The following is a 26,094-nucleotide window of genomic DNA, read 5'->3' as shown; positions in this document are numbered from 1 at the left end:
CTTCCTAGCCTGTCTCATGGTGGCCACGACCCCTTGAGATAATCCTGAAGATGCTAGTATCCAGGACTCAATGGCCACACAGTCAGGTTCAGGGCCGTAGAATTCAGATGGAAAAACGGCCCTTGTGACAGTAAGTCTGGCCGGTCTGGTAGCGCCCACGGTTGGCCGACCGTGAGATGCCACAGATCCGGATACCACGACCTCCTCGGCCAGTCTGGGGCGACGAGCAAGACGCGGCGGCAATCGGACCTGATCTTGCGTAGCACTCTGGGCAAGAGTGCCAGAGGGGGAAACACATAGGGCAGCTGGAACTGCGACCAATCTTGCACTAAGGCGTCTGCCGCCAGAGCTCTGTGATCGCGAGACCGTGCCATGAAAGTTGGGACCTTGTTGTTGTGCCGGGACGCCATTAGGTCGACGTCCGGCCTTCCCCAGCGGCGACAGATTTCCTGAAACACGTCCGGGTGAAGGGACCATTCCCCTGCGTCCATACCCTGGCGACTGAGGAAGTCTGCTTCCCAGTTTTCTACGCCGGGGATGTGAACTGCGGATATGGTGGAGGCCGTGGCTTCCACCCACATCAGAATCCGCCGGACTTCCTGGAAGGCTTGCCGACTGCGTGTCCCGCCTTGGTGGTTGATGTATGCCACCGCTGTGGAGTTGTCCGACTGAATTCGGATCTGCTTTCCTTCCAGCCACTGCTGGAAGGCTTGTAGGGCAAGATACACTGCCCTGATTTCCAGAACATTGATCTGAAGGGTGGACTCCTGCTGAGTCCACGTACCCTGAGCCCTGTGGTGGAGAAAAACTGCTCCCCACCCTGACAGACTCGCGTCTGTCGTGACCACCGCCCAGGATGGGGGTAGGAAGGACCTTCCTTGTGATAATGAGGTGGGAAGAAGCCACCATTGAAGAGAGTCCTTGGCCGTCTGGGAAAGGGAGACTTTCCTGTCTAAGGACGTCGACTTCCCGTCCCATTGGCGGAGAATGTCCCATTGAAGTGGGCGCAGATGAAACTGCGCAAACGGGACTGCCTCCATTGCTGCCACCATCTTCCCCAGGAAGTGCATGAGGCGTCTTAAGGGGTGCGACTGGCCTTGAAGGAGAGAGTGCACCCCTGTCTGTAGTGAACGCTGTTTGTCCATCGGAAGCTTCACTATCGCTGAGAGAGTATGAAACTCCATGCCAAGATATGTTAGTGATTGGGTCGGTGACAGATTTGACTTTGAAAAGTTGATGATCCACCCGAAAGTCTGGAGAGTCTCCAGCGCAACGTTCAGGCTGTGTTGGCATGCCTCTTGAGAGGGTGCCTTGACAAGTAGATCGTCCAAGTAAGGGATCACCGAGTGTCCCTGAGAGTGCAAGACTGCTACCACTGCTGCCATGACCTTGGTGAAAACCCGTGGGGCTGTCGCCAGACCAAATGGCAGGGCTACAAACTGAAGGTGTTCGTCTCCTATAACGAAGCGTAGAAAACGCTGGTGCTCTGGAGCAATCGGCACGTGGAGATAAGCATCTTTGATGTCTATTGATGCTAGGAAATCTCCTTGAGACATCGAGGCAATGACGGAGCGGAGAGATTCCATCCGGAACCGCCTGGTTTTCACGTGCTTGTTGAGCAGTTTTAGGTCCAGAACAGGACGGAAAGAGCCGTCCTTTTTTGGCACCACAAACAGATTGGAGTAAAAACCTTGACCTCGTTCCTGAAGAGGAACAGGGATCACCACTCCTTCTGCCCTTAGAGAGCACACCGCCTGCAGAAGAGCATCGGCTCGGTCGGGATGTGGGGAAGTTCTGAAGAACCGAGGCGGAGGACGAGAACTGAACTCTATCCGGTACCCGTGAGACAAAATGTCTGTTACCCACCGGTCTTTGACCTGTGGCAGCCAAATGTCGCAAAAGCGGGAGAGCCTGCCACCGACCGAGGATGCGGAGAGAGGAGGCCGAAAGTCATGAGGTAGCCGGCTTGGAAGCGGTTCCTCCGGCTGCTTTCTTTGGGCGTGAGTGAGCCCGCCAGGAATCTGAGCTCCTCTGCTCCTTCTGAGTCCTTTTGGACGAGGAGAATTGGGCCCTGCCCGAACCTCGAAAGGACCGAAACCTCGACTGTCCCCTCCACTGTTGAGGTTTGCTTGATCTGGGCTGGGGTAAGGAAGAGTCCTTACCCTTGGACTGTTTAATGATTTCAGCCAATTGCTCACCAAACAGTCTGTCTTGAGATAATGGCAAACTGGTTAAGCATTTTTTGGAAGCAGAATCTGCTTTCCATTCCTTTAACCATAAGGCTCTGCGTAAAACCACAGAGTTGGCGGACGCCATTGACGTACGGCTGGTAGAGTCCAAGACCGCATTGATAGCGTAAGTCGCAAACGCAGACATTTGCGAGATCAAGGACGCCACTTGCGGCACTGATGGACGTATGACAGAGTCCACCTGCGCCAGACCGGCTGAAATAGCTTGGAGTGCCCACACGGCTGCGAATGCTGGAGCAAACGACGCGCCGATAGCTTCATAGACAGATTTCAACCAAAGGTCCATCTGTCTGTCATTGGCATCTTTAAGTGAAGCCCCATCTTCCACTGCAACTATGGATCTAGCCGCAAGCCTGGAGATTGGGGGGTCCACCTTTGGACACTGGGTCCAGCGTTTGACCACGTCAGGGGAAAGGGATAACGTGTATCCTTAAGACGTTTGGAGAAACGCTTATCTGGATAAGCATGGTGTTTCTGGACTGCTTCTCTGAAGTCAGAGTGGTCCAGAAAAGTACTCAATTTACGCTTGGGATACCTGAAATGGAATTTCTCCTGCTGTGCTGCTGCCTCCTCCGCTGGAGGAGAAATATCCAGCAGTCTATTGATGGCCGCTATAAGATCATTCACCATGGCGTCACCATCAGGGGTATCCAGGTTGAGAGCGGTCTCAGGATTAGACTCCTGATCACCTAGCTCTGTCTCATCATACAGAGAATCCTCTCGCTGAGACCCTGACCAGCGTGATGACGCCGAGGGTCTCTCCCAGCGAGCTCGCTTAGGCTGCCTGGGACTGTCGTCCGAGTCAGAGCCTTCAGCCTGTGATGCCTGGGACCCCCTTGGAGCACGGATTAGTTCCAACTGAGGGGGACCGGGGAACATTGAATCAACAGTGCCCATGGTCTGAGTGACCGGCCTGGACTGCAAAGTTTCTAGAATTTTTGTCATAGTCACAGACATCTTATCAGCAAAAACTGCAAACTCTGTCCCCGTCACCGGGGCAGGGTTCACAGGCGTCTCTGCCTGGGCCACTACTAGCATAGACTCCGGCTGACGAAGTGGCACAGGGACCGAACATTGCACACAATGGGGGTCAGTGGAACCTGCCGGTAGATCAGCCCCACATGCGGTACAGGCAGCATATAAAGCCTGTGCCTTGGCACCCTTGCTTTTTGCGGATGACATGCTGTTGTCTCCTCAGAGCAATATAGGGGTATAAGCCAAGAAGCGACCGTACAGTGCAATATATAGGTACAGACAAAAGTACACAAAACAACACTGTGGCACTAGTGGGGTCAGCACCTAGGTGCTGCTTACCGCCCGCTTAACAGCGGGTGTGTGGTCGCCAGAATCCCCTGTCTGGGTCTCCCAGGGCTATGTCCGTTCTCCAGCTCAGACTGCATGCAGGAATGGCTGCCGGCGTCCTGTGAAGAGGGGCGGGCCGTGGGCGTGCTGCAGACAAAGAGCGGGAAACTGGCGTCCCACTGTGCCCAGTGAGAGGGCTGGAGTATGTAAATAAGACTCCAGCCCTCGGCGCTGACTATTGTACGGCGTCTCTCCCCTTCCCTGACTGACAGGGCTGGGGGCGGGAACGAAACGTAACTAGGCCGCAGAAGCCGGGGACTAGATTTATAAGCGCTGCCGTCGTAAAAGCACGGTCGGCGCGAAGTCCCCGGCGCACCACAAGTCTCAGCCGCGCCGCAGTCTCCGGGGGCGGCCGGCGCGGTAGTTCCCCACACATAAACTCACTCAGCTAAGCTGCAGTGAGTATAACCCAAGCGTGCAGCGCTACTGTCCCCGGCGCACTAGAACACCCAGCAACGCTGGAGTGTGTCTGTGCCTGTCTGTACGGGGACACAGAGTACCTGAATGTTGCAGGGCCTTGTCCCTGACGGTACCCAGCTCCGTATCCAGCAGGATCTCCGGGTCTGTGGATGGAGCCCGGCCTCAGAGCCTGGAGGCCGGTAAGATCCCACTTCACCAGAGCCCTCAGGGGGATGGGGAAGGAAAACAGCATGTGGGCTCCAGCCTCCGTACCCGCAATGGGTACCTCAACCTTAACAAACACCGCCAACAAGAGTGGGGTGAGAAGGGAGCATGCTGGGGGCCCTTTAGCATGGGCCCTCTTTTCTTCCATCCGATATAGTCAGCAGCTACTGCTGACTAAACAGTGGAGCTATGCGTGGATGTCTGACCTCCTTCGCACAAAGCTTGAAAACTGAGCAGCCCGTGATCCCACGGGGGGTGTATAGCCAGAAGGGGAGGGGCCTTACACTTTTTAGTGTAATGCTTTGTGTGGCCTCCGGAGGCAGTAGCTATACACCCAATCGTCTGGGTCTCCCAATGGAGCGCCGAAGAAAGCACCTATGACTATAGTGAAATCTATTCACGTATATGAAAGTATGTCCAATTTACAGGCAAATACATAACAATGTCATAAGAAATTATAATAGCAGTCACCACATACAGCCAGCTTGCAGTGATCAAGATACATAACAATAAATATAAAAGGGGGAGGGAGGAGGGGGGAGGAAGGGGCAGGAAAGGTTAACCTCATAACGACGGCCGTACGACTTAAAGCGGCGGCAAAACAGGGCACTTATTCTGTTCCGCCGCTTTAAAGCGGCGGCCCGAAAAAACCCTGTAGCGCCCCCCAGCGACCGAAAATCTCGGGGGTTTCAGCTACCGGGGGTAGCTGAGACCCCCCAGATTATGAATCGGGGTGTTTTTTCTGGACCCCGTTAATGCGATCGCCGGTATACACCGTATACCGGCGACAACATTAAAAAAAAATAAATGGCCGGTAAAATTGATTTATTTCTCATCTGACGTGATCAAACATGTCAGATGAGAAATAAATATGACCCCCTAGTGCCCCTAAAGCCCCTGGTACCGGAGAGTCCCCCCACCACCCCTACCCCCCCTCCGGAAAATCCAAGATGGCGCCGCCGCGCGCTGAAAACTCCCGCCGCCGCCGGCTCTGCATTCATTTCCCTCCGATCTGAAATGATCAAACATTTCAGATCGGAGGGAAATGTCCTCCCCCTGACCCCTCCTCCGGTACACCGGAGATCTCTGGTCCCCGGAGCCCCCTCCGGTTCTCCAGAGCCGCCTCCCCCCTCCCCCCTCCGGAGCGTGGAAGATGGCGGCCGCATTCATCCTGCTCTTTCTGCCGCATGTGACGCGTCACATGCGGCAGAAAGTTGTCCCCAGGTCCCGCCGTCACCCGCCGTCACCCCCCGTCACCCCCCCCAGCCCCCGGTTTTACGTTACCTGGCTGCTGGTGCTCCGGCCCCGCGATCACGCCGCCTCCTTCTTGAAAGCAAGCGGCACATGCGCAGACAGCGGCTGTCAGCTGGATCCCTGCAAGCAGGGACGCTGACGTCGCTACTGCAAGGCTGCTCCACTGTGGACCGGGGGAGGGTGAGTGCGGTAATCTGCAGCCACACTCCTCACATGGAGAGACTGCTGTTCTAGAAAATGGGGGGTACGTTCTGTGAGCGTGCCCCTCATATTCTAGAATGAGGTTACTGCAGGTCACTCTGCCCTAGGTTGGACCGGGGCAGTGTGAGTGCAGTATTCTCAGATTACTGCACCCACACTGCTCATGAAGAGCTTGCTCTTCCAGAAAATGGGGGATACGTTCCCTGAACGTGCCCCCCATATTCTAGAAGATCCAGAGTCGGCGTGGGACCTCCAAAATGGATTACAGCGACCGAAATTTATTTATTTTCAATAAATTGGTAAAAGAGGAATGTTTCGGGGAGTTTTTTTTTTCAAATAAATTTTTTTTTTGTCTTTATTTTTTTCTATTATTTGACTGGGTTAGTAATGTCGGGTATCTGTTCAGATGCCGTGACATCACTAACCCCAGGGCTTGATGCCAGGTGACATTACAGCTGGTATCAACCCCATATATTACCCCGTCTGCCACCGCACCAGGGCGCAGGATGAGCTGGAGCGAAGCGCCAGGATTGGCGCATCTAATGGATGCGCCACTTCTGGGGCGGCTGCGGCCTGCTATTTTTAGGCTGGGAAGAGTCCAATAACCATGGCTCTTCCCACCCTGAGAATACCAGACCCCAGCTGTCTGCTTCACCTTGACTGGTGATCTAATTTGGGGGGGACCCCACGTTTTTGTTTTTTTTTTAAAAAACCACCTGGGGAGCCCTCCAAATTGATCACCAGAGAAGGTGAAGCTGTCAGCTGTGGTTTGCAGGCTACAGCTGTCTGCTTTACCCTAGCTGGCTATCAAAAATAGGGGGGACCCCACGTCGTTTATTTTAATTATTAATTTTTTGGGGGGCTAAATACAAGGCTAGGCACCCTTTAGTGCCACATGAAAGGCACTAAAGGGCGCCAGCTTAGAATATGCAGGGGGTGGGACGTTATATATGTTTGACATCTATCCATTCATCCATTGTAGCATTTTAGGCTATGTGCCCACAATCAGGGTTTGCAGCATTATGGGCGCAGAGTGTTTTCCCTGCGTCCATAGCGCTGCGTTGTGCAGTAGAAGCACAGTGGAAGGATTTTTAGAAATCCCGTGCCCACTGTGCTTCTTTTCTCCGCAGCATACACTGACCTGTGGTGCAGCTTCCCGAGCCTCAGCATGTCAATTTATGCTGCGGAGATGAGTGTTCTCTGCAGGTAGCATAGAGCTCCACAGCGGCCTGAACCCAAATCGTGGGCATGGGCAGCTGCGTTCTCCCGTGGACAACACTCACATCTCTGCAGGAAGGTTGACACTCTGTACTAGACGCCGTGTCGCTGGATCATGGCCACATAGCCTAAAAGTGAGACATTTGTTGCTACAGCAACATTTTTGTGAAGTACCTGTGGATTCAAAATGCTTACTATACTCCTGAATAAAATCCAGGTTCCAAAATGGAGTCACTTGTGGGGGGTTTCTAATGTATAGGTACCCAAGGGGCCCTGCAAATGTGACATGGTGCCCGCAATTTATCTCAACTTTTCCAGAATTCAAATGGTACTCCTTCCATTCCAAGCCCTCCCATTTATCCAAACAGAGGTTTTTGGCCACATGTGGGGTATCCCTGTGCTCATAAGACATTGGATAACAACCTGTTGGGTCCACGGTTTGTTGTTGTCTCTTGAAAAAGTGAGAAATTTGATGCTGAAGCAACATTTTTGTGAAAAAAATGAAAAAATTTTCAATATGGCAACCTAAGCTTATCAAATTCTGTGAAGTATTCGTGGATTCAAACTGCTCACTATACACCTAGATAAAAGCCTTGAGGTGTCTTGTTTCCAGAATGGAGTCACTTGTGGGGGACAGCCACTGTTTAGGCACCTCAGGGGCTCTCCAAATGCAACCTGGCGTCCGCTATTGATTCCAGCCAATTTTGCTGTCAAATGGCACTCCTTCCCTTCCGAGCTCTGCCATGCGCCCAAACAGTTGATTTCCACCACATATAAGGTATCGCCAAACTCAGGAGAAATTGCACAATAAATGTTATGCTGAATTTTTTCCTTTTACTCTTGTAAAAAAAAAAGCTACCTGGTTGAAATAACAATTTTGTGGTAAAATTTTTTTTTTTTTTTTCATGGCTCAACGTTATAAAATTCTGTGAAGCACCTGGGGGTTCAGGGTACTCACCAAACATCTAGATAAATTCCTTGAGGGGCCTAGTTTCCAAAATGGGGTCACTTGTGCGGGGTTTCTGCTGTTTAGGTACCTTAGGGGTCTTCCAAATGTGACATGGTGCCCGCAATCTTTTTCAGCCAAATTTCCTTTCCAAAATTCAAATATTGCTCCTTTCGTTCCAAGCCCTCCCATTTGTCCAAACAAAGGTTTCAGACCACATGTGAGGTATCACCGCGCTCATAAAAAAGTGGTTAACAAACCTTGAGGTCAAATTTTTGGAATTACCTCTTGAAAAAGTGAGAAAATTGATGCTAAAGCAACATTTTTGAGAAAATTATTAAAATTTTCAATATGACAACGTAACGTTAACAAAATCTGTGAAGTACCTGTGGATCTAAAATGCTCACTATACCCCTAGATAGAAGCCTTGAGGGGTCTAGTTTCCAAAATGGTGTCACTTGTGAGGGATTACTTCTGTTTAGGTACCTTAGCGGACCTGTAAATGCAACATGGTGCCCGCAATCTATTTCAGACAAATTTGCTTTCCAAAATTCAAATATTGCTCCTTCTGTTCCGAGCCCTCCCATTTGTCCAAACAGAGGTTTCTGACCACATGTGGGGTATCGGCGCACTCATAAGAAAGTGGGGAACAAGTTTTGGGGTCCATTTTGTTGTGTTATTTCTTCTAAAAGTGAATAAATTTGGGTTAGAGCAACATTTTTAGGTAAAATTTAATTTTTGCTTTTTTTCATTCCACATTGCTTTTGTTCATGTGAAGCACCTGAAGGGTTAATAAACTTCTTGAATGTGGTTTTGAGTACTTTGGGGGGTGCAGTTTTTAGAATGGTGTCACTTTTGGGTATTTTCTGTCATCTAGGCCTATTGAAGTCACTTCAAATGTGATGTGGTCCCTAAAAAAATGGTTTTGTAAATTTTGATGTAAAAATGAGAAATCGCTGATAAACTTTGAACCCCTCTAACTTCCTAACAAAAAAAAATTTTGTTTCCAAAATTGTGCTGTTGTAAAGTAGACATGTGGGAAATATTATTTATTAACTATTTTGTGTCACAGAAATCTCTGGTTTAACGGTATAAAAATTCAAAAGTTGAAAATTGCAAAATTTTCAACATTTTTGCCAATATTCAATTTTTTTCATAAATAAACTCAAAAAATATTGTCCTAAATTTGGTACTAACATGAAGTCCAATATGTGACGAAAAAACAATCTCAGAATCACCGGGATCCGTTGAAGCGTTCTAGAGTTATAACCTCATGAAGTGACACTGGTCAGAATTGCAAAATTTGGTCTGGTCATTAAGGTGAAAATTAGCTCCGTCACTAAAGGGTTAAAGGGGGTACGTGTATATAACCAAGGATATAACAAAGGATGGCAAGGGGATGCACCCATATCAACGTTTGTGGCATAACTGAAGCGGTGACTACAAACCCATGGCAGAATCTACCTATAAAAGTATATATTGGTTTAAGATTCACTACACTGTGGTCACCACTGCAGTCACCACACACAAAGGAGGCATGGGAGAGGCAACCATACAAATAAGGGTCTGTGAAGATGTAATTTACCCTCTCACTGTATATGCTGTACAGATTCCTATTTCAAGCTGGGTTCATTGTCTTATTTGAACTACTTCTGTGTACATTTCTATTGTTGTAGGTAATCACCCCCTAAAATGCAAGGTTGTATCCTCTTGAGGCACTTCCATCCCTGGGAGTAGGGGGAGGTGGGCCTAGAGTCCAACTAGTGTAAACTCTGCTGACCTGGGAGATTCAGTCAGAGTGAGCTGAAACTTGAAGAGAGCAGGAGCCCCAGCCTGGGTGGCTGTGGACACGGACGGAGCTAAGCCTGTGTGGCGTCCAGTGGATTGTGTGGGATTTCTGGGACTCTGAAAAGGACTATTACGTTGTGATCTGGCACTTTGGATTATCGGGAGGTGCCCCGAATCTGTTTTATTTGGACTTGTCGTGTGCTGTTCCAGTGTTCTTGTGAATAAACCTGTTGGATCGTCCCTCGGCCTCGTCCATCCTTTGCTCTGTTGAACACCCCCGTCACAAACTGGTTGGCAGCGCTGGGATCAGAGCAGAAGGAATGGAGGACAACGGCCCATTAACATCTGGAATCAGAACCTTAGAGTACAAGAACTGGACTGTGGTGAGCCTACAAACAATGGCCCGTGAAGTAGGAGTTCATTTCAAAGGACTCTCCAAGGAGCAGCTGATTGAGGCGCTAGAAGGAGTCTGTTCGCAAAATGACGTGGAGGAAGGATCCTCACAGCAAACGGAAGAAAGACGGCAGCCGGAGGTGAATACCCAAAAAAGTCAATGGGTTGTGTGGTACAAGGAGGAGATGGCACTGCTTGGAGATGAGGCCACCATAGAAGATAAGAGGGAGGCCATGCGTGGAGCTAAAGAGAAGGAGCGCAGGATGGAGGAGATGGCACTGCTGGATAAGGAGCTCGCTGTGGAAGCCGCGAGAGGTTTCAGACAGACTGTAACCCCAGCACCCATCATGAGGGAACTTCCCAGGGTGTCCCGCAAAGACTTTAAGCCGTTTTGATGAGGCTGCAGGCGACATTGAGGGCTTCTTCCAGGACTTTGAGCATCAGTGTCGATTAATGGAAGTCCCGGACAGGGAGCGTGTCCGGCATCTGGTTGGGCTCCTAGAGGGGGGAGCTGCTGAAGCCTATAGAGCTATGGACCCTCGGTGGAACTGTGAGTATGCGGATATTAAACAGACTATTCTAGAACATTATGCTGTGACCCCAGACACTTACAGGACTCAGTTCCGTGCTTTAGCCTGTGATGGGGAAGTGTCTTTTAAGATATATGCTCATAGACTCAAACAAATATGTAATCGCTGGCTGGAGGCAGAGGAGGCCTTATCTTGGGGGACCTTCCTGCAGGTCATCCTAAAAGAACAATTCTTTGCCCAGTGCCCCGCTGAGATCCGGGAATGGGTGCGTGAGAGAAAACCAGCGACAGTGGAGGAAGCTGCTGCTCTAGCTGATGAGGTGCTCACTATCAAGCCTCAGTGGAGGGTTCTGTTGGAGGATGGAGAGACGCCTAACAGCTCCACAACACCGGATGCCCCCAGTTATTCTGTCCCCATTGTTCCCCGTTCCGCTAAGCCACCACATGTTGATACCCGTGTTAATGTGCCTCCAGTTGCTTCTACTGCACTTTCTGGAATACGCCGGTGTCCCGGGCATTTGCAGGCCTCATGCCCAGCCAGCCCATGGAGGAATCATCCTCAAACCCCTACAGCACCTTCAGGTGGGAGCCGGCCTCCAAGTTCCCCTACCCCTTACCCAAGAGGACACCTTGGATGGAGGGAGACCCAGCGCAGATGCTATCAATGTGGACAGCCAGGGCATCGGCAAGTCTCCTGCCCAGCTGTTCAAATGAGGACTGATCCTGCACCCAATCGGATTGTTAATTATTTACAGCCCAGTGCCATGGAGGAAGATGTGGCACCGTTATGTGAGGACTGGCCTAGTGACTCAGCCCCCCATGTTGCACCACCAGGAGTTTACGGGGTGCGACCCGCAGTTATGACGACTTCTGCTCATCGAGGTAAGCACTTGCAGGAGGTTGTGCTGGATGGACAGAGACTTGTTGGATTTTGTGACTCGGGTGCTTTCCTCACACTGGCTGATCCCCGAGTGGTTCGGCCTGAGGCAATCCATAGAGGACCTGGGATTGTTATTGAACTGGCTGGTGGACAATGGAGGACTATTCCCACAGCCACTGTGGATCTGAACTTTGGTTTTGGGGTCAGGCGATGTGTGGTTGGGGTGATGGGTGGTCTGCCTGCAGCTGTTCTCCTGGGCAATGATGTGGGAGAGCTACGATGCCAATTCGTGGCTGCATGAAGCCACATGTAAGTAACGCTCTGCCTGTGTGTACTTAACCAGTGACCTGTAGAGGTCCCTAGTACGTACACAAGTTGGGAGGGGGAGGGATTGTGAAGATGTAATTTACCCTCTCACTGTATATGCTGTACAGATTCCTATTTCAAGCTGGGTTCATTGTCTTATTTGAACTACTTCTGTGTACATTTCTATTGTTGTAGGTAATCACCCCCTAAAATGCAAGGTTGTATCCTCTTGAGGCACTTCCATCCCTGGGAGTAGGGGGAGGTGGGCCTAGAGTCCAACTAGTGTAAACTCTGCTGACCTGGGAGATTCAGTCAGAGTGAGCTGAAACTTGAAGAGAGCAGGAGCCCCAGCCTGGGTGGCTGTGGACACGGACGGAGCTAGGCCTGTGTGGCGTCCAGTGGATTGTGTGGGATTTCTGGGACTCTGAAAAGGACTATTACGTTGTGATCTGGCACTTTGGATTATCGGGAGGTGCCCCGAATCTGTTTTATTTGGACTTGTCGTGTGCTGTTCCAGTGTTCTTGTGAATAAACCTGTTGGATCGTCCCTCGGCCTCGTCCATCCTTTGCTCTGTTGAACACCCCCGTCACAGGGTCGACATATAAAACAGCCGCAATCAAAAACCATAATTATGATATGTGGCGATAGTACATCAATCGCATGTCAAGGGAGGAGAGGGGGAGGGGGAAGAAGGGGGGGAGGAGGGAAGGGGTCGAAGGGAAGAAGAATTGTCCAGGTAGGAGAAGTCCAAGATGGTAAGTGCATAATCTTCACAAGAATGGTTAATCTTGACCCAAGGGAATACTTCTATAAATAGTACGCACATAGAGCTCAACTGCACACCCCTCCCTGATAAAGCTGCAACTGCAGCGCAATACACGTGGAAGGATGATCATGCCTCACAGCCCCATCTAGCTACTTGGGTCCCAAACATTGCTGATCTTTACACTGCTATTCAGGTCCCCATTATACAGGTGACTCTCTGGGCACACGTGGAGCTACTTGGGTTCCAAGCTTTGCTGATCTTTACACCTCTTTTCAGATCCCATTATCCAGGTGAATCTCTGGGCACACGTGGAGCTACTTGGGTCCCAAGCATTGCTGATCTTTACACTGCTTTTCAGATGCCATTATCCAGGTGACTCTCTGGGCACACGTGGAGCTACTTGGGTCCCAAGCATTGCTGATCTTTACACCTCTTTTCAGATCCCATTATCCAGGTGAATCTCTGGGCACACGTGGAGCTACTTGGGTCTCAAGCATTGCTGATCTTTACACTGCTTTTCAGATGCCATTATCCAGGTGACTCTCTGGGCACACGTGGAGCTACTTGGGTCCCAAGCATTGCTGATCTTTACACCTCTTTTCAGATCCCATTATCCAGGTGAATCTCTGGGCACACATGGAGCTACTTGGGTCCCAAGCATTGCTGATCTGTAGGCCGCTTTTCAGATCCCCATTATCCAGGTGAATCTCTGGGCACACGTGGAGCTACTTGGGTTCCAAGCATTGCTGATCTGTAGGCCGCTTTTCAGGTCCCCATTATCCAGGTGAATCTCTGGGCACACATGGAGCTACTTGGGTCCCAAGCATTGCTGATCTTTACACTGCTTTTCAGATTCACATTATCCAGGTGAATCTCTGGGCACACGTGGAGCTACTTGGGTCCCAAGCATTGCTGATCTTTACACCGCTTTTCAGATGCCATTATCCAGGTGAATCTCTGGGCACACGTGGAGCTACTTGGGTCCCAAGCATTGCTGATCTTTACACGGCTTTTCAGATCCCATTATCCAGGTGAATCTCTGGGCACATGTGGAGCTACTTGGGCCCCAAGCATTGCTGATCTTTACACGGCTTTTCAGATCCCATTATCCACGTGAATCTCTGGGCACACATGGAGCTACTTGGGTCCAAGCATTGCTGATCTATACACCGCTATTCAGGTCCCCATTATCCAGGTGACTCTCTGGGAACACGTGGAGCTACTTGGGTCACAAGCATTGCTGATCTTTACACCGCTTTTCAGGTCCCCATTATCCAGGTGAATCTCTGGGCACATGTGGAGCTACTTGGGTCCCAAGCATTGCTGATCTTTACACCTCTTTTCAGATCCCATTATCCAGGTGAATCTCTGGGCACACGTGGAGCTACTTGGGTTCCAAACATTGCTGATCTTTACACCGCTTTTCAGATCCCCATTATCCAGGTGAATCTCTGGGCACAAGTGGAGCTACTTGGGTCCCAAGCATTGCTGATCTTTACACCGCTATTCAGGTCCCATTATCCAGGTGAATCTCTGGGCACACGTGGAGCTACTTGGGCCCCAAGCATTGTTGATCTTTACACCGCTTTTCAGATCCCCATTATCCAGGTGAATCTCTGGGCACAAGTGGAGCTACTTGGGTCCCAAGCATTGCTGATCTTTACACCGCTTTTCAGATCCCATTATCCAGGTGAATCTCTGGGCACAAGTGGAGCTACTTGGGTCCCAAGCATTGCTGATCTTTACACCGCTATTCAGGTCCCCATTATACAGGTGACTCTCTGGGCACACGTGGAGCTACTTGGGTCCCAAGCATTGCTGATCTTTACACCGCTATTCAGGTCCCCATTATACAGGTGACTCTCTGGGCACACGTGGAGCTACTTGGGATCTGAAAAGCGGTGTAAAGATCAGCAATGCTTGGGACCCAAGTAGCTCCACATGTGCCCAGAGAGTCACCTGGATAATGTGGACCTGAAAAGCGGTGTAAAGATCAGCAATGCTTGGGACCCAAGTAGCTCCACGTGTGCCCAGAGAGTCACCTGTATAATGGGGATCTGAAAAGCGGTGTAAAGATCAGCAATGCTTGGAACCCATTATCCAGGTGAATCTCTAGGCACACGTGGAGCTACTTGGGTCCCAAGCATTGTTGATCTTTACACCGCTTTTCAGGTCCCCATTATACAGGTGACTCTCTGGGCACACGTGGAGCTACTTGGGTCCCAAGCATTGCTGATCTTTACACCGCTTTTCAGGTCCACATTATCCAGGTGACTCTCTGGGCACATGTGGAGCTACTTGGGTCCCAAGAATTGCTGATCTTTACACCGCTTTTCAGATGCCATTATCCAGGTGAATCTCTGGGCACACGTGGAGCTACTTGGGTCCCAAGCATTGCTGATCTTTACACCGCTATTCAGGTCCCCATTATACAGGTGAATCTCTGGGCACACGTGGAGCTACTTGGGTCCCAAGCATTGCTGATCTTTACACGGCTTTTCAGATCCCATTATCCAGGTGAATCTCTGGGCACATGTGGAGCTACTTGGGCCCCAAGCATTGCTGATCTTTACACGGCTTTTCAGATCCCATTATCCACGTGAATCTCTGGGCACACATGGAGCTACTTGGGTCCAAGCATTGCTGATCTATACACCGCTATTCAGGTCCCCATTATCCAGGTGAATCTCTGGGCACACGTGGAGCTACTTGGGTCCCAAGCATTGCTGATCTTTACACCGCTTTTCAGGTCCCCATTATCCAGGTCACTCTCTGGGCACACGTGGAGCTACTTGGGTTCCAAACATTGCTGATCTTTACACCGCTTTTCAGATCCCCATTATCCAGGTGAATCTCTGGGCACAAGTGGAGCTACTTGGGTCCCAAGCATTGCTGATCTTTACACCGCTTTTCAGATCCCATTATCCAGGTGAATCTCTGGGCACACGTGGAGCTACTTGGGTCCCAAGCATTGCTGATCTTTACACCGCTATTCAGGTCCCCATTATACAGGTGACTCTCTGGGCACACGTGGAGCTACTTGGGTCCCAAGCATTGCTGATCTTTACACCGCTATTCAGGTCCCCATTATACAGGTGACTCTCTGGGCACACGTGGAGCTACTTGGGATCTGAAAAGCGGTGTAAAGATCAGCAATGCTTGGAACCCATTATCCAGGTGAATCTCTAGGCACACGTGGAGCTACTTGGGTCCCAAGCATTGCTGATCTTTACACCGCTTTTCAGGTCCCATTATCCAGGTGAATCTCTGGGCACACGTGGAGCTACTTGGGTCCCAAGCATTGCTGATCTGTAGGCCGCTTTTCAGATCCCATTATCCACGTGAATCTCTGGGCACACATGGAGCTACTTGGGTCCCAAGCATTGCTGATCTTTACACCACTTTTCTGGTCCCCATTATCCAGGTGAATCTCTGGGCACACATGGAGCTACTTGGGTCCCAAGCATTGCTGATCTTTACGCCGCTTTTCAGATCCACATTATCCAGGTGAATCTCTGGGCACACGTGGAGCTACTTGGGTCCCAAGCATTGCTGATCTTTACACCGCTTTTCAGGTCCCCATTATCCAGGTGAATCTCTGGGCACACGTGGAGCTACTTGGGTTCCAAGCATTGCTGATCTTTACACCGCTTTTCAGGTCCCCATTATCCAGGTCACTCTCTGGGCACATGTGGAGCTACTTGGGTCCCAAGCATTGCTGATCTTTACACCACTTTTCAGGTCCCAATATCCAGGTGACTCTCTGGGCACACATGGAGATACTTGGGTCCCAGGCATTGCTGATCTTTACACCGCTTTTCAGGTCCCCATTATCCAGGTGAATCTCTGGGCACACGTGGAGATACTTGGGTCCCAAGCATTGCTGATCTTTACACCGCTTTTCAGATCCCATTATCCAGGTGAATCTCTGGGCACACGTGGAGCTACTTGGGTCCCAAGCATTGCTGATCTTTACACCGCTTTTCAGGTCCCCATTATCCAGGTGAATCTCTGGGCACACGTGGAGATACTTGGGTCCCAAGCATTGCTGATCTTTACACCGCTTCTCAGGTCCCATTATTCACGTGAATCTCTGGGCACATGTGGAGCTACTTGGGTCCCAAGCATTGCTGATCTTTACACCGCTTTTCAGATCCCATTATCCAGGTGAATCTCTGGGCACACGTGGAGCTACTTGGGTCCCAAGCATTGCTGATCTTTACACCGCTATTCAGGTCCCCATTATACAGGTGACTCTCTGGGCACACGTGGAGCTACTTGGGTCCCAAGCATTGCTGATCTTTACACCGCTATTCAGGTCCCCATTATACAGGTGACTCTCTGGGCACACGTGGAGCTACTTGGGATCTGAAAAGCGGTGTAAAGATCAGCAATGCTTGGAACCCATTATCCAGGTGAATCTCTGGGCACACGTGGAGCTACTTGGGTCCCAAGCATTGCTGATCTTTACACCGCTTTTCAGGTCCCATTATCCAGGTGAATCTCTGGGCACACGTGGAGCTACTTGGGTCCCAAGCATTGCTGATCTGTAGGCCGCTTTTCAGATCCCATTATCCACGTGAATCTCTGGGCACACATGGAGCTACTTGGGTCCCAAGCATTGCTGATCTTTACACCACTTTTCTGGTCCCCATTATCCAGGTGAATCTCTGGGCACACATGGAGCTACTTGGGTTCCAAGCATTGCTGATCTTTACACCGCTTTTCAGGTCCCCATTATCCAGGTGAATCTCTGGGCACACGTGGAGCTACTTGGGTCCCAAGCATTGCTGATCTGTAGGCCGCTTTTCAGGTCCCCATTATCCAGGTCACTCTCTGGGCACACGTGGAGCTACTTGGGTCCCAAGCATTGCTGATCTTTACACCGCTTTTCAGGTCCCAATATCCAGGTGACTCTCTGGGCACACGTGGAGATACTTGGGTCCCAGGCATTGCTGATCTTTACACCGCTTTTCAGGTCCCATTATTCACGTGAATCTCTGGGCACACGTGGAGCTACTTGCGTCCCAAGCATTGCTGATCTGTACACCGCTTTTCAGATGCCATTATCCAGGTGAATCTCTGGGCACACGTGGAGCTACTTGGCTCCCAAGCATTGCTGATCTTTACACCGCTTTTCAGGTCCCCATTATCCAGGTGAATCTCTGGGCACATGTGGAGATACTTGGGTCCCAAGCATTGCTGATCTTTACACCGCTTTTCAGATCCCATTATCCAGGTGAATCTCTGGGCACACGTGGAGCTACTTGGGTCCCAAGCATTGCTGATCTTTACACCGCTTTTCAGGTCCCCATTATCCAGGTGAATCTCTGGGCACACGTGGAGATACTTGGGTCCCAAGCATTGCTGATCTTTACACCGCTTCTCAGGTCCCATTATTCACGTGAATCTCTGGGCACATGTGGAGCTACTTGGGTCCCAAGCATTGCTGACCTTTACACCGCTTTTCAGATCCCATTATCCAGGTAAATCTCTGGGCACACGTGGAGCTACTTGGGTCCCAAGCATTGCTGATCTTTACACCGCTTTTCAGATCCCATTATCCAGGTGAATCTCTGGGCACACGTGGAGCTACTTGGGTCCCAAGCATTGCTGATCTTTACACCGCTTTTCAGATCCCATTATCCAGGTGAATCTCTGGGCACATGTGGAGCTACTTGGGTCCCAAACATTGCTGATCTGTAGGCCGCTTTTCAGATTCACATTATCCAGGTGAATCTCTGGGCACACCTGGAGCTACTTGGCTCCCAAGCATTGCTGATCTTTACACCGCTTTTCAGGTCCCCATTATCCAGGTGAATCTCTGGGCACACGTGGAGCTACTTGGGTCCCAAGCATTGCTGATCTTTACACCGCTTTTCAGATGCCATTATCCAGGTGAATCTCTGGGCACACGTGGAGCTACTTGGCTCCCAAGCATTGCTGATCTTTACACTGCTTTTCAGGTCCCCATTATCCAGGTGAATCTCTGGGCACACGTGGAGCTACTTGGGTCCCAAGCATTGCTGATCTTTACATCGCTTTTCAGATCCCATTATCCATGTGAATCTCTGGGCACATGTGGAGCTACTTGGGTCCCAAACATTGCTGATCTGTAGGCCGCTTTTCAGATCCACATTATCCAGGTGAATCTCTGGGCACACGTGGAGCTACTTGGCTCCCAAGCATTGCTGATCTTTACACCGCTTTTCAGGTCCCCATTATCCAGGTGAATCTCTGGGCACATGTGGAGCTACTTGGGTCCCAAGCATTGCTGATCTTTACACCGCTTTTCAGGTCCCCATTATCCAGGTGAATCTCTGGGCACACGTGGAGCTACTTGGGTCCCAAGCATTGCTGATCTTTACACCGCTTTTCAGATGCCATTATCCAGGTGAATCTCTGGGCACACATGGAGCTACTTGGGTCCCAAGCATTGGTGATCTTTACACCGCTTTTCAGGTCCCCATTATCCACGTGAATCTCTGGGCACACGTGGAGCTACTTGGCTCCCAAGCATTGCTGATCTTTACACCGCTTTTCAGGTCCCGATTATCCAGGTGACTCTCTGGGCACACGTGGAGCTACTTGGGTCCCAAGCATTGCTGATCTGTAGGCTGCTTTTCAGATCCCCATTATACAGGTGACTCTCTGGGCACACGTGGAGCTACTTGGGTCCCAAGCATTGCTGATCTTTACACCGCTTTTCAGGTCCCCATTATACAGGTGAATCTCTGGGCACACGTGGAGCTACTTGGGTCCCAAGCATTGCTGATCTGTAGGCCGCTTTTCAGATCCCCATTAAACAGGTGACTCTCTGGGCACACGTGGAGCTACTTGGGTCCCAAGCATTGCTGATCTATACACCGCTTTTCAGATCCCATTATCCACGTGAATCTCTGGGCACACGTGGAGCTACTTGGGTCCCAAGCATTGCTGATCTGTAGGCCGCTTTTCAGGTCCCCATTATACAGGTGACTCTCTGGGCACACGTGGAGCTACTTGGGTCCCAAGCATTGCTGATCTTTACACCGCTTTTCAGGTCCCCATTATCCAGGTGACTCTCTGGGCACACGTGGAGCTACTTGGGTCCCAAGCATTGCTGATCTTTACACCGCTTTTCAGGTCCCATTATCCAGGTGAATCTCTGGGCACATGTGGAGCTACTTGGCTCCCAAGCATTGCTGATCTTTACACCTCTTTTCAGGTCCCCATTATCCAGGTGAATCTCTGGGCACACGTGGAGCTACTTGGGTCCCAAGCATTGCTGATCTTTACACCGCTTTTCAGGTCCCCATTATCCAGGTCACTCTCTGGGCACACGTGGAGCTACTTGGGTCCCAAGCATTGCCGATCTGTAGGCCGCTTTTCAGATCCCCATTATCCAGGTGACTCTCAGGGCACACGTGGAGCTACTTGGCTCCCAAGCATTGCTGATCTTTACACCTCTTTTCAGGTCCCCATTATCCAGGTGAATCTCTGGGCACACGTGGAGCTACTTGGGTCCCAAGCATTGCTGATCTTTACACCGTTTTTCAGGTCCCCATTATCCAGGTCACTCTCTGGGCACACGTGGAGCTACTTGGGTCCCAAGCATTGCCGATCTGTAGGCCGCTTTTCAGATCCCCATTATCCAGGTGACTCTCAGGGCACACGTGGAGCTACTTGGGTCCCAAGCATTGCTGATCTGTAGGCCGCTTTTCAGATCCCCATTATCCAGGTGACTCTCTGGGCACACGTGGGCTTCACCACTCTATTCACACTGGATTCATGTTCCCTCCTGTACAGGGCACAAGCAGCAGGTCTGAATTCATTTCCTGGGCTGCTTATTTAGTCCGGCTTTTGGGGGGGTCTGTTGGTTTATATATCCAGTGTATTATAGCACTATTTGTGGAGTTTATATTCTTCCCATGGTGTCCAACGTTTATTCTATTTTTCGACAACAATGGAGGTCGGAGTATGGTATCCCTCATAGCATTGCCCTTCTGATGGGGTGACTTGTTATCTGCCGATTGTTTATCATCTTTGGCATTTAGTGATTTTATGTGTTTTGTATCAATAAAATGTAATAACTGTGATTGTTGGTGGTGCGCTCCTCTATGCTTTGTCTTTTCTCTTTGTAAATAATTATAGGGTCCTGGGTTAAGGAGTTCTGTTCTCCCAGTGTTTTCTAGTGTTTCCTTCCCCACTCCCAAATACATTGTGACATGTCTGTACTGCATACAGAAGCAGTCTGCGCTACAGACGCAGCATGATAAGTGCGATCTAACTTTATTCATTGCCAATGTATGTAAAGCGCTGTGGAATTAATAGCGCTATATAAATGAGTAAAATTATTATTATTATTCATCCATTACTTGGAAGACTTGTACTGTCCTTCTGGTATTAGCCGAGTCCATGGAACTGAAGCCCCTGGATCTTAATGCGGCAACAATTAGACACGGGTTTCTCTACTTTGATTTTCGTTACTTGCTTTATTCTGCATCTTCATAGATGGTCATCAGCTTTTAATTGAGGTCTGCGTAAACCTACCCTCCACGTCTTTGATGGCGTGGCCCTACAGATACAAAGAAAGGTAAAAAGAAGGAAAAATGGGTTTATCACAAAAGAAGTCTGATTAAAAACCGTTATGCACATGTCATCCAGTATGAACAATTGAAACATGGAATAATAGGAGACCTGGGTGTGGTTGGAAGAGAGCTGAACAGAAGTTCGATTGATGAGTTACTGGAATGTGATGTAACAAGTATAAATGTCTCTAAAATTTATCGATCGCTAAGGGGGGTGCTTATCTCACGGGAGGATAGTCGGACTTTAAAAGCGTGGGGGAAACAATTGGGAAGGGAAGAAGTGGTGGATGATATACTGAGAGGATGGGTACAAGTGCGGAAACATATTACCAATGAGAGATGGAGAGACACTCAATTCAGAATTCTACATAGGGCCATTATAGGTTTCAACATACCAGGTAGGGATAGGTGGTGTCCTAAGTGTCAAAAAGAAAAAACGGATATGCTGCATGGGCTATGGGAATGTGAGACAATCGCTAGGTTCTGGAACCAAGTCAGACTATTTGCCCAGTCAACATGGGGAATTTTCAGCAAACTAGACTTAATGGTGTGGATTTTCCACTCCTTTGAGGGAGGAGTAGGAGGAGGACCGAGCACGCAGGAAAAGAGGAAATACGCAATAACGCATGACATAGCCATGATAGCTAAGCGTTGCATCTTAAAACACTGGATTCAAAGGGAGGGCCCATCCATAAAGGAGGTTGTGGGCGAACTACACAACCTTCTGAAGTGGGAAAAACTAGAAGCGGAGAGGGATAAAGATGGGTTGACAGCCAAGTTTTTTGTGAGATGGAGACATTTTATTGAAAGCCAATTCACACAGGGAGAAATAATTAACCTGATGGCACCTTTTGTTCACTCGGAGTGGTATATCCTGAGCGATATCCAGGACAGCCTGGGTAAACTGAGAATCACCTAGGAGGGGGCTCTGGCGGGAGGGGGAGACGAGACGGTTGGGAATACAAAGACACGCTAGCAAAATTGAAATCATTCAGGGACGACACAGAGATTTAACGAATTGTATTGCATATGTTATATTATATTTCATTACCTCTGTTTTGGTTTAATGTTACTGTATACTATCTTAAATCGAACAGCAACATGGAACTCCAAATTGGGGTATCACCCACCTCTATGTCACATTTTGTCAGACGAATGTTCTTCTTTTGCAATGATACTTGTCATGTTTTTACAAATTTGAAAAATCAATAAAAAACGGTTTGGAAAAAAAAAAAAAACCCGTTATGTACTGACCTTAGTGACCTGCTCAAACAGATAGGCTCTCATGCTGACACGCGTCTTCATTTCCTCCAGCTCCTTTTTGTATTCTTGAGTTCTTCTATGGTCCGAATTTCTAGATTAAAAACACAAATGAGAGCAGAAAACCCCTATATAATAATATACAGTGTGTCCACCCTTATCCTGTATACACCGCACCTATATACAGTGTGTCCACCCTTATCCTGTATACACCGCACCTATATACAATGTGTCCACCCATATCCTGTCCACCGCCATTTACTTGAGAACGGCGGCAGCTATAGGCATAGAAGTGGTGTCTAGGTATAGTAAAGTAGCCATGCGCTACACAATGAAACCACCTATAGCGCCACCTGGTGGAAAACAACGGAGTTAGCATTTTTTATCTCGAAAACGGAACAAGATAGAGGAAAAAAAAGTGAATTACAAAGTTGTAGGGCATCATCAATTCAATACGAATCGACACCATGCACAGAAATGCTATGATTAGAACGTGTAAAACTCACAAGGCTGCGGACGTGAAGCGATACCTCATGGAGACCTTCCTACAAGTCATTGGGTATGGTGGCTGTGTGGAGTGGCCTCCACGCTCCACGCTCACCTGACAAAATCAAGTATATACTCCATCTATGCTAAAAATGTGCTGGTATTGCATCAAGTTGTTACTGGATATCCTGAGACTGTCACCAAATGGTATATAAGGCAGTCTCCTGATGAAGCCAGCGTGACTGGCGTAACGCGTCGGGCTTTTACACTGTGACTCCGGGACCTTGTATTGCAGTTTTTGGTAACCTTCCTTAGTGACTGTTTGGACTCATTGTTATTTTTATTTTTGGCTAGTTTAGCCTTTGTTATATACCATTTGGTGACAGTCTCAGGATATCCAGTAACAACTTGATGCAATACAAGCACATTTTTAGCATAGATGGAGTATATACTTGATTTTGTATAAGAATACCCAGATAGGGGGCAGTATTGTTGTGTTTACCCTCAATATGCTTGTCTATGCAATTCATATGTCCCATGTTGGACGCAGTGTTTAGTGTTTATGTCTGATTTTAAATGATTTTAAAATTGTGAGTGTTTTGCCACCCTTTATAAATAAATAAATATTGTATTTTTTGCACACATCAAGGTCTATTCCATATTAATTATTTATTATTCATAAGTCTGGTGCCTCTTTGTGCCATATTGTGTGTGTTCAGGAGATTTGATAGGTACATGGCACATGATTTGTCTAATAATTCAGGTGGTGCCGAGCAATCCCCCCTTTGTTAGGGTTTCATATCATAGCATTTCTGTATGCAAGGTGTAGATTCGTATTGAATTGATGATGTCCTGCAATTTTTAAATTTACCTTTTTTCTCTATCTCGTTCTGTTTTCAAGATAAAAATGCTAACTCCGTTGTTTTCCACCAGGTGGTGCTATAAGTGGTTTCTTTGCGTAGCGCATGGCTACTATACTATACCTAGACACCACTTCTATGCCTATAGCTGCCGCCGTTCTCAAGTTAATGGCAGTGGACAGGATATGGGTGGACACATTGTATAGATAGTGTCATCAGACCATGCTTATTGCTTCCTTCAATTGTGTGCACTAATGTGTCTGCTCAGTAGTGCCAGAGCAAGTGGAGGGTGGAGGTACTAATGAGCGAAGCTGAGGCCTGACCTAATGTAAAAGGTGGTCACCTACAGGTGGATAAAAGCCACACTGTGGACATACATTGCACCCAGGCTGGAGTATAGCTCCAGAACCCCCGATAACACTGCATCCACATTACTGTCACACTGTGGACACACAATGTATGCAGAATTATTAGGCAAATGAGTATTTTGATCAAATGATACTTTTTATACATGCTGTCCTACTCCAAGCTGTATAGGCTGAGAACCAACTACCAATTAAGTAAATCAGGTGATGTGCATCTCTGTATTGAGGAGGGCTGTGGTGTAATGACATCAACACCCTATATAAGGGGTGCTTAATTATTAGGCAACTTCCTTTCCTTTGGCAAACTGGGTCAGAAGAGAGATTTGACGGGCTCTGAAAAGTCAAAATTGTGAGATCATCGAACAATCAAGCGTTTCATGGCAAATAGCCAACAGGGTCACAAGAAGCGTGTTGGGCAAAAAAGGCGCAAAATAACAGCCCATGAATTGACGAAAATGAAGCGTGAAGCTGCCAAGATGCCATTTGCCACCAGTTTGGCCATATTTCAGTGCTGCAGCGTTACTGGAGTATCAAAAAGCACAAGGTGTGCCATACTCAGGGACATGGCCAAGGTAAGGAAGGCTGAAAAACCACCACCTCTGAACAAGAAACATAAGATAAAACCTCAAGACTGGGCCAAGAAATATCTTACGACTGATTTTTCAAAGGTTTTATGGACTGATGAAATGAGAGTGACTCTTGATGGGCCAGATGGATGGGCCAGAGGCTGGATCAGTAAAGGGCAGAGAGCTCCACTCCGACTCAGACGCCAGCAAGGTGGAGGTGGGGTACTGGTATGGGCTGGGATCATCAAAGATCAACTTTTGGGACCTTTTCAGGTTGAGGATGGAGTGAAGCTCAACTCCCAGACCTACTGCCAGTTTCTGGAAGACAACTTCTTCAAGCAGTGGTACAGGAAGAAGTCGCTATCGTTCAAGAAAAACATGATTTTCATGCAGGACAATGCTCCATCAAGTGCATCCAACTACTCCACAGCGTGGCTGGCCAGTAAAGATCTAAAAGATGAAAAACTAATGAAATGGCCCCCTTGTTCTCCTGATCAGAACCCCATAGAGAACCTGTGGTCCCTCATAAAATGGGAGATCTACAGGGAGGGATAACAGTCCACCTCTGGGAGCAGTGTCTGGAGGCTGTGGTGGCTGCTGCACGCAATGTTGATGGTAAACAGATCAAACAATGACAGAATCTATGGATGGTAGGCTGCTGAGTGTCATCAGAAAGAAAGGGGGCTATATTGGGCACTAATTTTTGGGGTTTTGTTTTTGCATATCAGAAATGTTTATTTCTAAATGTTGTGCAGTTATATTGGTTTACCTGGTGAAAATAAACAAGTGAGATGGGAATATACAGTCATATGAAAAAGTTTGGGCACCCCTATTAATGTTAACCTTTTTTTCTTTATAACAATTTGGGTTTTTGCAGCAGCTATTTCAGTTTCATATATCTAATAAATGATGGACTCAGTAATATTTCTGGATTGAAATGAGGTTTATTGTACTAACAGAAAATGTGCAATCTGCATTTAAACTAAATTTGACCGGTGCAAAAGTATGGGCACCCTTACCAATTTCTTGATTTGAACACCCCTAACTACTTTTTACTGACTTACTGAAGCACTAAATTGGTTTTGTAACCTCATTGAGCTTTGAATTTCATAGGCAGGTGTATCCAATCATGAGAAAAGGTATTTAAGGTGGCCACTTGCAAGTTGTTCTCCTATGAAGAGTGGCATCATGGGCTCCTCTAAACAACTCTCAAATGATCTGAAAACAAAGATTATTCAACATAGTTGTTCAGGGAAAGGTACAAAAAGTTGTCTCAGAGATTTAAACTGTCAGTTTCCACTGTGAGGAACATAGTAAGGAAATGGAAGAACACACGTACAGTTCTTGTTAAGCCCAGAAGTGGCAGGCCAAGAAAAATATCAGGAAGGCAGAGAAGAAGAATGGTGAGAACAGTCAAGGACAATCCACAGACCACCTCCAAAGACCTGCAGCTTCATCTTGCTGCAGATG

General features: G+C 48.5%; 1 protein-coding gene across 3 annotated transcripts in view; it reads right to left on the bottom strand.

The window, feature by feature from the left end:
• Window positions 1-20,771: 20,771 nt before the first annotated feature.
• FAM161B (FAM161 centrosomal protein B) overlaps window positions 20,772-26,094 on the bottom strand; it is a 32,584-nt gene continuing 27,261 nt past the window's right edge. For all 3 annotated transcript variants that reach the window (XM_075330716.1, XM_075330714.1, XM_075330715.1), the window contains 2 exons: window positions 22,342-22,441; window positions 20,772-21,074 (listed from right to left, as the gene is read on the bottom strand). In XM_075330716.1, coding sequence (XP_075186831.1) covers window positions 21,018-21,074; window positions 22,342-22,441 — 157 coding nt within the window. In that variant the 3' untranslated portion in view covers window positions 20,772-21,017. The remainder of the gene's footprint in view (window positions 21,075-22,341; window positions 22,442-26,094) is intronic.

Source organism: Anomaloglossus baeobatrachus, chromosome 12, assembly GCF_048569485.1.
Source record: "Anomaloglossus baeobatrachus isolate aAnoBae1 chromosome 12, aAnoBae1.hap1, whole genome shotgun sequence".
Classification (NCBI taxonomy): Eukaryota; Metazoa; Chordata; class Amphibia; order Anura; family Aromobatidae; genus Anomaloglossus; species Anomaloglossus baeobatrachus.
This window is presented reverse-complemented; position numbering and strand designations above follow the sequence as displayed.